The 14,122-nt window shown below is 40.7% G+C and overlaps 1 protein-coding gene across 1 annotated transcript in view; it reads left to right on the forward strand.

Moving 5' to 3' along the window:
• The window catches only part of BAIAP2L1 (BAR/IMD domain containing adaptor protein 2 like 1), a 32,586-nt gene that overhangs the window by 15,701 nt on the left and 2,763 nt on the right, over nt 1–14,122 (forward strand). Inside the window, exons 4-12 of the mRNA XM_054643788.2 lie at nt 7,260–7,321; nt 7,417–7,488; nt 7,816–7,953; nt 9,021–9,173; nt 9,625–9,792; nt 10,482–10,629; nt 11,670–11,877; nt 12,161–12,238; nt 12,578–12,743. Of these exons, the coding sequence (XP_054499763.1) occupies nt 7,260–7,321; nt 7,417–7,488; nt 7,816–7,953; nt 9,021–9,173; nt 9,625–9,792; nt 10,482–10,629; nt 11,670–11,877; nt 12,161–12,238; nt 12,578–12,743 (1,193 nt within the window). The remainder of the gene's footprint in view (nt 1–7,259; nt 7,322–7,416; nt 7,489–7,815; nt 7,954–9,020; nt 9,174–9,624; nt 9,793–10,481; nt 10,630–11,669; nt 11,878–12,160; nt 12,239–12,577; nt 12,744–14,122) is intronic.

Genomic DNA, 14,122 nt, shown 5'->3' on the forward strand with positions numbered 1-14,122 from the left:
ATGAGGCATTCAAGAAGCACAGTGAATGAGGTTTGTTGCTGAACATAAAGAATGTGTCTAGAAACAGATACTGCAATTTGTTCTTACAGAACTACCCAAAAAAAGTTTGCTCTGTATACAATTATAGCGTTGTAAATTTTGTTATGAAGACTTCCAGATAAGTTACACATTTTCAGTTTCTAGAAATGGCTGATGGGAGGAAGCAGAATATGAAAAAACACAAGGCCTTTGGTAAAGATTGCAGTAGCACTAGAGAAAAGAAAGAAGACAGATACTAATAGGGTTTCAGTGATATCATCCCAGCTATTTTTTCATGTTAAGTTAGATAATAGGTTACATTTTTCTGTCAGTTTTAATATTTTACTCCCCACCTGCCCCAGTCTTACTGCACCCTCCAAACCAAAGCTGATTCTCCTGGTTTTAGTCAGTGCTAAGCTGGGGTGTAAGACTCCAGCAGCCCTGACTGTCAGGGTGGCTGTGTGGTGGTGCTGGCACCAGCACTGGTGTCTGGGCAGCTCAGCTGGGAGAGCACCTGCCTGTGTGCCCTGACTCTGGGCTTCAGCTCAGAAACCCCTGACGCTGTCCTGAGCACACACCCTCATATGGGGAAATGCATATTCAAAGCACCTGCAATGAGTGAGGCTTGCTGGCTTCCTGCTGTGCCTCAAAGGCCTGAGGAAATGGTGAAGGGACTCCCTGAAGCATTCTCACTGTGCTGGAACAGGTACATTTCACCTGAGCCCCACCACGTCTCTGGTGCTGCCCTGGAGCTCACCTTGTGTCCCTGCTGTGTCTGCTGGGCTGTGCCCAGCTGGGGCTGGCCCACAGTGACTCCAGGGGTGTTCTCCCCCAGCCTGAACCCCCAAACCCAGCTCCATCCCCGGGGGCTCCCTGGGGGCACGAGGTTGTTCTCTCCCACATCTCTAAGGATGCTGAGCAGTCCCAGCCTTTCCTCACCAGCAGCCCCAGGTGAAATAAGCCTGTGTTGAGAAAATGTACTTCTTGTGCTCTCAGTGAGGGGAAAAATGGAAAGTAAATGACAACTTTGTGAGGAAAATAACGTCATATTGGTAGCTAGCTTGTAAATCCTGTAGTGAAAGGATATATTTAGTCTGTACAGTCAGCTCTTCCTGCTGAATTATTTCTCAACAAAAAAAATAATCCAGTACCCATTGTAGATGTCACTAACAGTCCCATGGGGCAGGGCAGGGAACCAAACCAATTGTCTTGGACATGTGAGTAAGGGAATTTTATCAAAACTTTAGACTCAATTTAGATGTGGGGTTTTTTGGGTTGGGGTTTTTTTGGTCACTGCTAAGACTGTGAAACTCAGGCAGCTCCAAAATGCTGTAATGAAAGTTGCAGTGATTCCTTGTGGTCTATTGCATTTCATGTAACATTTATAATGATGACTTAAATATTTACCCTCTCTGGTACTGGAAACCCATAAAAACTTCAGTTTTTGCTGGTTAGCATGATTTGTTTGTTCCATCCCTGCTGTAGAACAGGGATCATCTCTCTTGTATGATCTTCCTTAACTAATCTGCCTCAAACCAGCAGGGTTTCATCCAGGCAAGTTCAGGCTTGTGGCTCTATTGTAACTTATTTTCTTTTCACCTGCCTTGTGTGAAATTACCAGTCCCTGCACACCACTGCAGCTCAGGTATGAAAAGCTGAGGTACACAGGGCCTCCAAGGCCCTATGAAACATGAGTCCCTGACATACAAACTTTAATGGTTTATATGTTTGGGTAAAAAAAAATAATAACAAAAATGCCTGCAGCATACTTCATATATATTAGTAATAGAGTAACAGGTGGAAAAACAAGTTTGTAATTTTTCATGCATTATTTACATGGCATATACTTTTCCTTTCCTTTTTTTTAACATTAAAATTTAGTTTCTGTGCTTACCAATCGTCTGAGACAAGCTGAATATTTCATGTTGATTATCATCTGTTCAATGATATAGTATGCTTAAAAAAATTCTAATCTCTGAATTTTTTTTGACTAAGAGATCAAAACATCTTGTGAGAAATGGGGGAACTAGACTGCAGACTGAACTTTGCTGAATCTGCAGAAAAGTCACATTCCTCTTTAGAATACAATGTGAGTTAATGTTTTTGTTCCATTTCAAACAGGAAAATAGGAGCATCACCCCAAGAACAAACTCTGAGTAACTGGAAATCAAAATGGTTTTGTTAATCTCATAAGTATTCACTCTTGCCTAGCCTTATGTAGGAATTACAGTTCACTGCCCACTTTATAGCATGAACTGTGTAGTTCTTTCTAAAGTCACCTTTGTCCAGCTGAAAGAATTTGGCATTAATTTTAGTCTTGGTAAAGTATATTTAAAAGGCAAGTTGATCCTCAGGTCTAACTGAATATGGCTTATAAACAGGCATTGACTTTCTAAGGTATAAAGAGCTCAGCAGTATTCTGTCTCTTTTAATATTTAAATATCCCAGAGTTCTAAAGAAAAATAATAATTTTAATTCAAGTAATTAAAATTCTGTCTTCTGTACTGGGAAAGTCCTTTGTTATGTGGTCCTAAACTATTTCACATGATCATCAATGAAGGTTTAGGACAAGAAAAGGGTGACTATATATAGTTCTGATCCTGGGCTACAAAAGGAAATGATATCATAAGAGGTGCTAGGCTACTAGAATAGAAGTGAACAGTGCTCTATCCCTTCATTGTTTGCTTAATTATGAAATGGGAAAAGGATCTTTGAATAAGAGGATTCTTTGATTCTGTTTGCCATGCTGAGAGCAATGTGTAACCTAATGACAGGGAAATGCTCAAGAGATCATTGCCAAGTATGTGTCAGTGAGAAACAGACAGGCACTTGTATGGGGAGGTTATATATGTACAGGCAAACGTGTACATTGCAAATAAAGCTCATATTTGGGAAGGACAGAACTTAGTGTACAGCAGTTACTCTAACAGTAAAATGCTAGAAGTCCCCTTTGGTCCTACAGATGTATCTTGTGCCTAGAAAGTTCTCTGAGCTGGGTAAAGCAGTGTGGATTCCTGGCCAAGTGTGTTGGCTGTGGTATAACTGGAAAGAATAATTTGACTGGATAAAAACAGAGGTGAAGTTTTAGGCTGTTTTTGGTTGCGTTATTTGGGGTTCTTTCCCTTGAATCAGATGAAAATTTGATTGTGGTCAAAGACACTTAAGAAGTCAGCATGGGCTAGAACACATTTTTCAGGAGCTCAGCAGGGAAGTCCTGTGGGAAGGAGCAAGAGGAGCACTGGGAGTTCATCAGTTCAAACTCCACCAGTGCCCAGCCCACAAAATTAGCACCAGTGTCCTGCACAATCTTATTTATCACTTACTGCTTCTGTCTGGATGTGGAGGCAAGATACTGACACTACTTGGACATCTTGCAGGACTGTTTATCTCTTCTGTATCAATGAGACTGGGAAGTAATTACTTATTTCCCTTAACCCTTAATCTGTTTTAAATTAACTCACTTATTTGCTTGTTATATCACAGAAACATTTGTGTTGTTCACAGCCTTAATGAGAACTCTGCATATTTTAAAATTAAGCTCAGAATGCCATTTAGAATGTGAAGTTCTCCTTACTTCTATTTTTATTTTATGTATGTATGGCTCTAGCTGCCTCAGGGTATTACAGCTAGCAGGTAGAGTGGACTTACAATACTTTACTTTAAAATCTCTTCCCCTTTTCTTGATTATTCTTTATTTTTTTCTCCTCTCCTTCACCTTCTGCAGTCACCTTCACAGAATGGCACTGAATGGTCATGTGTCAATGCCATTTTGTGAAATGAATTCCAGGGAGATTCACTCCTGAACTCCTATTCTGTGTTTGCCCATGCAGTGAGGAAAGGCAGCCTTGACCTAGTCCTAGTGATTTATGTGCATATTGCTGTTAATTCTACAGATGGGGGGAGTGTGTTAAAGCATTCTGGACAAACTGTATCAGAAGAAAAGTGCAGTTAGAGCTGGGCAAGTTTTGCATTATTTTATCCTTCTTTGTGATTTTCTTCCTTCATATCTTAAATTCCATTAAACCTTTTGGTTTCATTGAAGCATCTCTTGCACAGTTAAATCCTTCCTATCACAGAATGATAAATTTAACACGTTTGAAGCTTGGCAGATGTTTTGTTCCATCATATTTATTTGTTACACTGTATTCCTTTGAAACTTCCTATTTTACTACCTCCTGGGGGCTACAGTTTTCAAAGGACTTTGTTTCTAACTTTCCCATGTCATAAATGCCTTTTTTCTGGGCAGAGGGTGACCTGGAGAAAAGAGCATCTTGCCAGCAATAGCAGCTAACAGCACACTTGGACTGGGCTGTCTCCATGTGCAGCTTTGACTCAGCCTTTCATTCTCTTGTTTAATAGAAATAATTATGTGGCTTCATCTCTAAGTCACAAAGGTAATCAACCTGCCCTGAATACAAAACAGGACAACAGGAGGTAAATGAGTGATATAATTAAGCATTTTACCTGTTCCCAGACATCTAAAAAAGTCTCACTATTAAGAGACTTGAATTTTTTCAAGAGCAACCTCCTCTTAATAAAACAAGATTGAATTATATTTCAAGTAAGCTGATGTAGTTAATACTTTTATTGATTCTAATGTAGCTATTTGGTATTTAAAAGTTTAAGTGATTTTGCAGGTAGCTGTTGATACTTATTTCTATAACAGAACTCTATTGATTGAGTTCCATTTTTGTTTCTAACTTGAACAAATTCTTTTAGACTTCACAAGAACAGTCAACACAAGGTGAAAAGGTAAATAACCTGAACAATCAGCCAGAGCAAACAGTGAGGTTGAAGTGTAACTTCTGCAGAAGTCCTGGCCTTACAATGAATATTTCTGAGGGAAATTGCTTTCCTTGGCTTTCTTCTCCTGGCCAAGACAGCCTTTCAAGGATTTTTCTTGCTCAGGGGATGCTGTATATGGAGAAATGACTGTTGCACCTTTTGGACTCCTGGTTGTTTTGGGTTTTTTTGTAACAAACACAACATCATTAATGAAATTCTAGTCTGTATTAGTTTCTCAATAGAAAATATAGATGCAACAAAACAGCTTCCCAAACAGCTCTCTAGTCTGTGATGCCAAACCAAACAAACTTTGTCATTTTGTTTGTATTTCTTGATAATTTTTCCTGCTTTCTTTTATCAACATTTTCCTTTTTATGTCGTAGATAAGTATTCACAAAACTCTTCTAAGTTTAAAAGCCCATTACAGTCTAAAATGTATCTTTTGAGTTGGGTTGGTGAAACAAAGTGCATTCACTTCTGGATCCTTAAAATAACACTGCTCACCTCTGTTACTTCAAGTGTTTGTGTAACTAATTGTATTTACTTTCCTATTGCATGTAAGCAACTAATGACTATAGCACCTCTCACTTCTCATAGTATTTATATTGCTGTAGTCACCAGCAACTTTAAATATAAACAAAAAAACCACAGCACTCTGTGGGCTGTACAGAACTTAGAAAAACTATAAATATTTAAAAAAAATAATAAAAAGCACTCCTCTGTCTCTGTGACTGTGAATTCCTTTTCTTGCTAGTCAAGGGGCTGTCTGTTCTCACTGCATCCCAATTCTTTCCTCTACGTGTCCTGCAGTCTGTTGTGCAGAGAGAGGTAGGGGTGGGCACTGGAGCAGGAAGAGGGATTCCTGAAAAGCCAGGGGAGACACGTGTGTTTCCTCTTTCCCCATAAACAACTATGCAGACCCACATTTTATAAGATTTAGTTGAAAATCTGCTGTGTCACGCTGCTTCAGAAGAGATGTGGTCCTCATGCCAAAGAAGCGAAGATTTTGAGATGATGTAACAGGAGAATGACAAATTAGAAGGGAGAAAGGTGGTAACACATCCATGGACATGGGGATGAGAAAGAAGATGAGAAAGTTCTCATGAAGAGTTCTGACATTCATTTCTTGAGCCAATTTTTAAAATTATTGGCATCTTTTCAGTGTGTTGAGCACTTAATGCATCCTTTCTATTTTAACTCAAAAAAAGGAAACTAGAATTGCACAAGATGGCAAATAGGAGGGACACACAGTCCCATGCAGTGACTGCCAGTGATGTGCAGGAGTTACAGAACTGTGGTCACTGCAGCCCTGCCTATGCACAAGGACAGCACAGCTGCAGGTACCTGTGGCAAATCCAGCTGGGACAGCTGCAAGGGTGATTGAGGGATACAAGGATCACTGGAGGAGGTGTGCCAGGAACCAGCTGTCAAACTGAACCTGCCAGTCCTGCCATGCAAATGGAGTGCCAGGAAAACACATCCCTAGTGGAGGCTTCCACATGCAGCCCAGTCTGTGGATCTGATCACGGTGCCAGCAGTTGCAGTCCTGGCAGTGCCCCTGGTCAGGAGCTGGGAGCTGTGCCTGCTCTGACCTGGCTGCAAGCTGGGCCCTTCCTTCAGCTGCTCTCCTCCCAGTGCTGCCAGCTCCCAGCCAGGGCTGGCACTGCCTGTGTGCCCGTGGCAGGGCACAGAGGGGCGTGGGGCTGACGTGGCTGTGAGCAGCAGGCAGGGTGGTGTGGCTGGCACAGCCCTGGCTCTCACTGCTGTGCACGTACAGCCACACCCAGAGATGGAGAGATGGTGCCTCTGTACCCTCCTGAAGCAAAGTGGAACAGTTCAGCTTTCAGCTGCTCACAGTCCTGACTGGGCTCTGTGAGTTTGTGCTTAGTGTGAGCAGAATGGGATATTCAGGGTCTGTGTGAGGGTGCTGAGGAATCTGCTTTGCCTTGGCTGTTGGTTAATGCAGCACAGGTGGGAATTCCTGTGTGGAGCAGGTCTGTTTTAGCAGGTGTGCAGTGAGGGAACTGAAAGGTTGCTTTGTTGACTCTGAAGGTGCAGTAACTTAATAAATATTGAAGTTTAGTTTTCAGACTATGAAATGGATAGCAGCTATTTGGGTAGTAACAACTTGTGTGCTATTCTCTGGCTTGGCAGAAAAGAGGCTGTTAACTAAACCAACAGGAGCTGCTCTGGAGAGAAGGAAGCATTTCCTGGCACTCCAGGGCCCTTTTGCATAACAATGCATGATTAGTTATTCCTCTATCACTTATGTACTGCTTGGTTTGTCTGTGGCCAGAGTTAATTATTCATTTCAGCTGCTGTGATGAACAAGAAATTTCCTACCCCTCTTAATATAACCATTAATGAGTATTTAGTTAAATGTATTTTACTGCTCTTTGTTAACTAACTTCAGAAGTCTGAGAAAGAAACCAATATAGTTGTATGTTTATCAACAGGCCAAGTTCTGGTAGAAATCTCAAGAACACACAAGAAACTTAATGACAGTCTAGAGGAGAGTGTAAGTTAAATAATTCCTTCTAATTCATTTTGCTTGTGAAATTATAAACTACTTTTGCCAATTTTTAATAACCCTTAATTCATTTGTTTTTAAAGTTCAAAAAATTTCATAAAGAAATTATATCTGAACTGGAGAAGAAAACAGACCTGGATGTAAAATATATGACTGTAAGTACATTCAATTCTAAAACTCCTATTTTATTTGTCTATTGCTAGTCAAAGAATTCTTTTAGATGTTGTTTCCCAAGATTTAATTGATACAAACTTTAATAGAAATGCACTTTATATATATAAAGATGGAAAAAATTTTCATGCTTAATTTAAGTTTAAAAGGGAACCCCTGTATGACTTCATAGCTCCTTGTAAAACTACAGCAGTTGCTGAAGTCATTTGGGGTGTGTGAGCAATATCTGAGATCACAGTCATGCTTTTCAGTCCCTTACCCAGATACAGGGCTGAGTGCATTATGAGATGATGTAAATGCTTTGTTTGCAGGCAACTTTAAAAAGGTACCAAACTGAACACAGAAGCAAACTGGATTCTTTAGAGAAGTCTCAAGCTGAGCTGAAAAAAATCAGAAGGAAAAGCCAAGGAGCACGGAATGTAACGAAGTATGAGCACAAAGAAATGGAGGTCAGTGCAGTGTCTCTTATTTGTGTCTTTCTCTGTATGAGAACTGGTCAACAGAAAAAGTTAATGGTTCCTCAAAGCTGGTGTGTGCTAAAGGCACTCCTGGAGTTTGTACTGCAGCTGCAATCGAGCTCTCACTGCTCCAGTGTACATATTCAGAGACTTCTGGTTCCTAGATTTCATCCCTTGACCAATAATTGATCTGTAACTGCACCTTTATGCAGAGCTCTACACAGGGAGCCAGCTAAACGATGCAAATTCAGGAGTAATTTGCTATAGAGTCATTTCCCTAACTAGGCAGTGCCAACTTGTGTTACTGCCTTTCCTACTGCCCTTAATCCAGCATTGCCATCTTGAGGTGAAATCTGAAATGGCAAGACACTGAAGGGAAACTGTTTTAAAATTAGTAAATCAGATTCTGATTGTCGTGTGTCTCTCTGAAAATACTTGCCATAGATATTTTTACTTGCATGACACTTGTGCTTCGTGCTAGTTTATATATTTTTTCTCCATATCTATTTTAATTTTCCAAGAAATCTCTGTGTATAACTCAGTACAGTAAGTGTAGGTAACAGTGGCTCCTGTTTCTTACTGCCTATCTTTTAACCTGCTTTCATAAGAGTTGAGGGTTTTTTGAAGGTTCTGGGTCTGAGTTCAAGGATTAGCATTTAATGAATCCTCATAATCTCAGATAAATATAGTTCAGTCTTTTTAGTAACTCATATCCCCCCCTCCTAAATGAAGCAGAGATTCATCCCAGCTTTGTGTGAATAAATGGAGCTGTGGTGGTGCAGACAAAGGTCATTACTCTAATTTGAACACACACCCCCCTCACACCCCCTAAATAGGCTGCTAATTGCCTGTAGGGACAATGTACATTCACCTGATCAGATCAGGGAAGTCAGATCTGTGCAGGAAAAGAGGGGGACTCAGAAGCAGAGCCACCCTATCCCACCCTGCCTTTTCCAAAAGCTTTTCTAAGGCTTTTAGAGTTTACTTAACTAATTGGATAGAGCATCAAATAAAACTCAGAGGCTCTATGTGATTCTTTTTTTCCCTTTCTCCCTCAGTACTTGGAAACCGTGAGCTCTCGACAAAGCGATATTCAGAGATTTATTGCAGAAGGCTGCAGAGAAGCTCTCCTTGAAGAGAAAAGAAGGTTCTGTTTTCTGGTTGACAAGCACTGCAGCTTTACCCAGCACATGCACTTCTACCACGCTCAGGTCAGTGCTGTGAGCATAAACAGAAATGAAACTCCTGAAATCCAGGCACACAGGAGCACTGAGCATTTCCTGCAGCATGTAGACCAGACTGTCAGAAATAGCTAAGAACAATTGAAGTGCCAGACAAGTGTGCCCAGTTCACAGAAAATGTTTACAATACACTATTCTATGAAATGTACTGTGGCAAAAATCAAGGGTTACTGTGAATTTTTTTAAATCATGTATTAAGAAAAAAACACATGGACTGATCAGGTATTTCCAATATCTGACCCTGCAAAAGAGATGTTTTTACAACAACTTTTTTGTTTCAGAGGTATTCCTTAGAAGAATCTTAGAAAGTACTTCCATTTTGCTGGTGTAAACATTTTGGCATAATGAAAGTTATCCAGTAGATCTGTGCAATTTTATGACAAAGCCTATCTTTGACAAGTACCTTTTAATTTGGATGCAGTGTGCAGACTTCCTAAAATCCAAGCTGCCTGGGTGGGAGGAAATCTGCAGTGATGCCACTAAAGTGCCTGAAAAAGTCAGAATGATGATAGATGAAATCAGGACCCCCGGCTCCACGCCGGTGTCGGGGACGCCGCAGCCCTCACCGATGGTGAAGAGAAACGCCCTGGTAAGGCTGCTCCTCACGGGGGTGGAGAGGCTTCAAGGGGTGCTGCTGGACCTCAGCATGGTGTATCTCAGCTGGAATGTGCTGGGCTTGGCTATGGAACCAAGATCACTGAGCTGAAGCTCTGCTGTGGGGAAAATACACAGCAGAGAAGGGAGGAGCACGTGTCCAAGCAAGGCTCAGTTCTCAGCTGGGTGCCCAGGGCTCCTCCTGAAGCACTTTTGTTCCAGCCATTCCATTTCCTACATTCTTGTCCATAAGTAATAGTAATTACATACCCAGTAGTTCAAAGTAAACTTAAGAAAAATGTTATTTTCTATTTTCTTTCCTTCTTCCTGTCATGATTGTTGGCTTACTGGAGTACAGGTGAAATTCTCATTTCTGCTGGTTTGTATGCTGTGTCATCATTAGTTGTTGAATTTCTAAAAGATTAAACTTCTAAACAAGAAAAATCTGGAGATCATCATGCTATTTGCAGAAAAAAGGCTATTGTAGCCTTCCCACTAGCAAGTGTTTATCAAGCCTCTTACAAACCTTTGATCCAATTCCATAGGAACATGTGGGCTTTATGTCATGTTTAAGTGTGTATCCTTTAGGAATAATATTCAAGCATTGCTCTCTAGAATTTAATCTTGCAAAAAAGTTGTTGCTGTTCCCTCAGTATAGTGACACTGCTGTTTTTGTGGCTCCAGATTGGAAATGATTTTTATCCTCAAGAAAATGCATCCAAAGTGCCCCCAGCCCCCACAGGCAGGGCGTACACCAGCCCACTCGTGGATATGTTCAACAATCCTGCAACAGCTCCCAAAGCACCTTCTGAAAAACTGAACCACTCAGCAGGTGAGTGTCCTGCAAACTGGGTAAGTGTGAATGACATCCTGCAGTGCTCAAAATTACCTCAGGGCTGCTCTGCTAGCACGATGATGTGAATTTCAGGATGTATAGAGAGTAGGAAATGGTCTTTACATAGGATTTATATCATTTACCCAACGGGAGAGAGATGTGTTAAATGCAGGTCAGGATAAGTAATTTCTATTTTAATTACTTTCTGTGTGTCACTGATTAACCCAACTTAATTGCTGTCATGGCTTGAAATGTTATCAGCAGAAGGCATTCCATGATTTGAACAGGATACATCTGAGTGTTTCAGAGCACAACCAACCACTGACAGTCTCACTCTGCCTCACTTTTAGGGGATGTAGCAGTAAGGGAGAACACATGGGTGGGACAAGAGGCACACAGTCTTGTAGTTCTTTTCCTGAAATTTAAAATACTAATAAGATTTGCTTCCCAAGTGTCTAATATATTGATTTTTCTACTTTCTGTGATATGGGAAACAACTAGGCCCAGACCACAGGATAAGAAATACAGAACTCTTCAATGTGTAACAGAAATTCCAGCATTTCTTCCTTTAAAATAGTCAAATAACATAGTTTTAAGCCCTCTTTTATATTTTTTCTGATAAACATCTGGTGTCCAGAAAGTGCTGAGTATCTGCAAGTCTTCTCAATGCTGAAGCTGAGTGCTGAGGCACATTTGAAAGTTAGATTTTATACACGGTTCCATTTTTCAGAAGGGAAAATTTTCAAAGGTCTTTTACAGGTGTGATTGTTTAGCACTTTTCATTCCAAAAGGGGAAAGAGGTAGGCAGTTAAAACTCACAGAACCTTTTCTGCCTGTTGGTTCCACTTTATTATGCTGGGTGTGTGCATATAAAGGCATATGCAGTTAAGAACTTCATGGTGATAAGAAACATTGGCAGTGAGAGGTGTCTAAGTACAAAGTCTCCATTTTCACTCGAGTTTTCTTTTATTTTTTTCCTCTCAGATTACTAATTGTATTCATTTGTGTGTCTCTTTTTTTTTTTCTTTTTTTGACAGAGAATTCAGATGATGCCAGTTTATCACGTTCAACTTCTGTTGCCACGGGACTGAATATAATGAAAAGGCAAAAAGTGAAGACAATCTTCCCTCACACTGCTGGAAGCAACAAGACATTGCTCAGCTTTGCCCAGGGGGATGTCATCACCCTGCTGGTGGCTGAGGAAAAGGATGGCTGGCTCTATGGGGAGCACGACTCAACCAGACTGTAAGATAATCATTACCCACCTTGAACATGAAGTAAAAGTGTGTCTTACCAAATTATGTTAGCAGATATTAGTAAATGGTTTTCCACCTTTTTTACTGGCTATCACTGACTAGAGACTTGGGGTTTCCCTCTAAGGAAGAATCTCTGCACATATTTGGTTTTACACACTAATTTGGCATCATCAGAAATTGGTTTCTCCAAAAGTTAAATCTGTTTGCTCTACTGTTGTATTTTGAAAGATCTTTCCAATTTTATATAATATAAAAGACCTTTCCCTTTACAGAAAAGGATGGTTTCCATCATCATACACCAGACCACTGGATGAATCAGCAGAAGAAAAAGCCTTTGCCCCAGTGCCAAGGTAACGTTTTGGGTGGCACTTGCAGAAATGCCCAGATCTTCACTAACATTTATTTAAAATGTTATTTTTGTGCTCACGTTCTTTAAAGTTCAGTAATGTGTACAGTAAATACTCTCTAATAGTCTGTAGCACAATGCCATAATTATGTTAATAATGTGTTTTAATGGTCAGACACAGAGCCAAGGAGTAGCTTTGGAACAGCCTTAACTCAGAGTCCCCCTGACTCCAGGACACTGCACCATTATTCACTCCCTGCACTTCTGAGGGGTCCTGGTGCTGCAGAGAAGCGCAAGGTGGATTCTGCTGGCATCTGAGAATTTGTTGGGTTGTGTCTTGCAGCCCTGCACCAATCCGAAGTGTTAGCTCTGTGAACCTTGTGGAGAAGGGGGAAGTTGTCCTCCCACCACCAGACTACCTGGGGGCTGCACAGACAGACAGACGGATGGAGCCTGCCAAAGGCGCTGCTGTGAAAACCCCGACGGACAGAGCGGAGCAGGCAGGCCCGGTGAGTCAGGGAACCCACACGAGCCCAAGCATTTCACCCTGCTGGGATGGGCTCTGAAATGAGCCCCTGGCAGCTCCCACCTCACCTACCTGAGCTGGACCTCAGCCCTCTGACCCATCTGTCTGCAGGAGTAGCAGGGGTTTGGCATTTCAGTCCATCCATCCTAACAGGAAGGGAGAAGAATTGATCAGGGATTTCACTGACAGTAGCAGGAGTCTTACCCTGCACAGCAAAACTTCTCAGCCATGGAATCTGTTCAGCATGAAAAGAAATTCTCACAGAAAGCAGTACAAATCCATCACCTCCAGTGTTAGGGCTGTGGGACACAGGGGACTTACAGCAGAATAAACTCTGTGTAAACTCTGTGTTTGCAGCTATTGCCAGGGGAGAGCTGTACTAACTCCTGGCTGTTTTCAGCAAAGCTGCAGCTAAGTGAAAATACATTTTTTATGACCTGATAATGTATAACAATGCTGTTATTTCTGCTGTTTAAGCAGCATTCAAACTGATTCAAAATGAAGACTAATCAAATTAGGCAATTGCAAGCTTTTTTCTTGCTGCTTGTTTAAGTATTTTGCTGATGTGTATGTAAGGGTGATGTTTTTGAGACTTTCTCTAAAAAGCCTCTTGAAGCAGAGATCACATTTTGAAGGCAAAAAACCAAATTAAATAAAATAAGGTTAGCTTTGCTAAAGTATGAGACACTGTACCAAAGTAAGATGCAAAGTTCCATTCGTTGGTGCCATGGGAAACTTCAGGAATGAAAGAATAATACAATTGGCTGCCAGTAGCTAAAAAATGGTATTATTTATTGGTATGACTAAAATATTTTGGGCTGACCTGCTGACAGATGTTTTTGCTTTCTGAGTAATCTGGTGAATCCTACAGTAGAAACTGTAGTGGCCTTTACAATCACTTTTGTAATCAAATCACAGACTTGTGTCTAGTTCTTAAAAGAACAGGTTACCTCACTTTACAAATATAAAAAGTGTGAAAGAAAGTATGAAAGTTGTTGGAGATTTGTGAAGCTCCTCTCAGTTAGAGATCTTACTCCATTTCACTATGAGTCATGTTTTGGGATACCCTTTTTTTTCCCAATATAAATATTCCTACAGAAAAGATTTGCACTTTTTGGGGGAGCCAGAACAGTTTAATATTAGCATATATATTTGAATCCACATTCAAGTGGGTTTATTTCTCAGAAATGAACCTTGTGGTGTAGGAAATGTGTAGTTTGTGCAGTGATGTTTCTGGGACAGTGTTTTCTGTGAGGAATGAAGCTTTTTCTGCTGTATAAAATGATTATCAAGAAATATTACCTAAATCTCAGTGTTCAGTTACTTTCAAAACAAATATCTGGGAACTTCTAAAATTATTCT

The sequence above is a fragment of the Agelaius phoeniceus genome, chromosome 16, assembly GCF_051311805.1.
Source record: "Agelaius phoeniceus isolate bAgePho1 chromosome 16, bAgePho1.hap1, whole genome shotgun sequence".
Lineage (NCBI taxonomy): Eukaryota > Metazoa > Chordata > Aves > Passeriformes > Icteridae > Agelaius > Agelaius phoeniceus.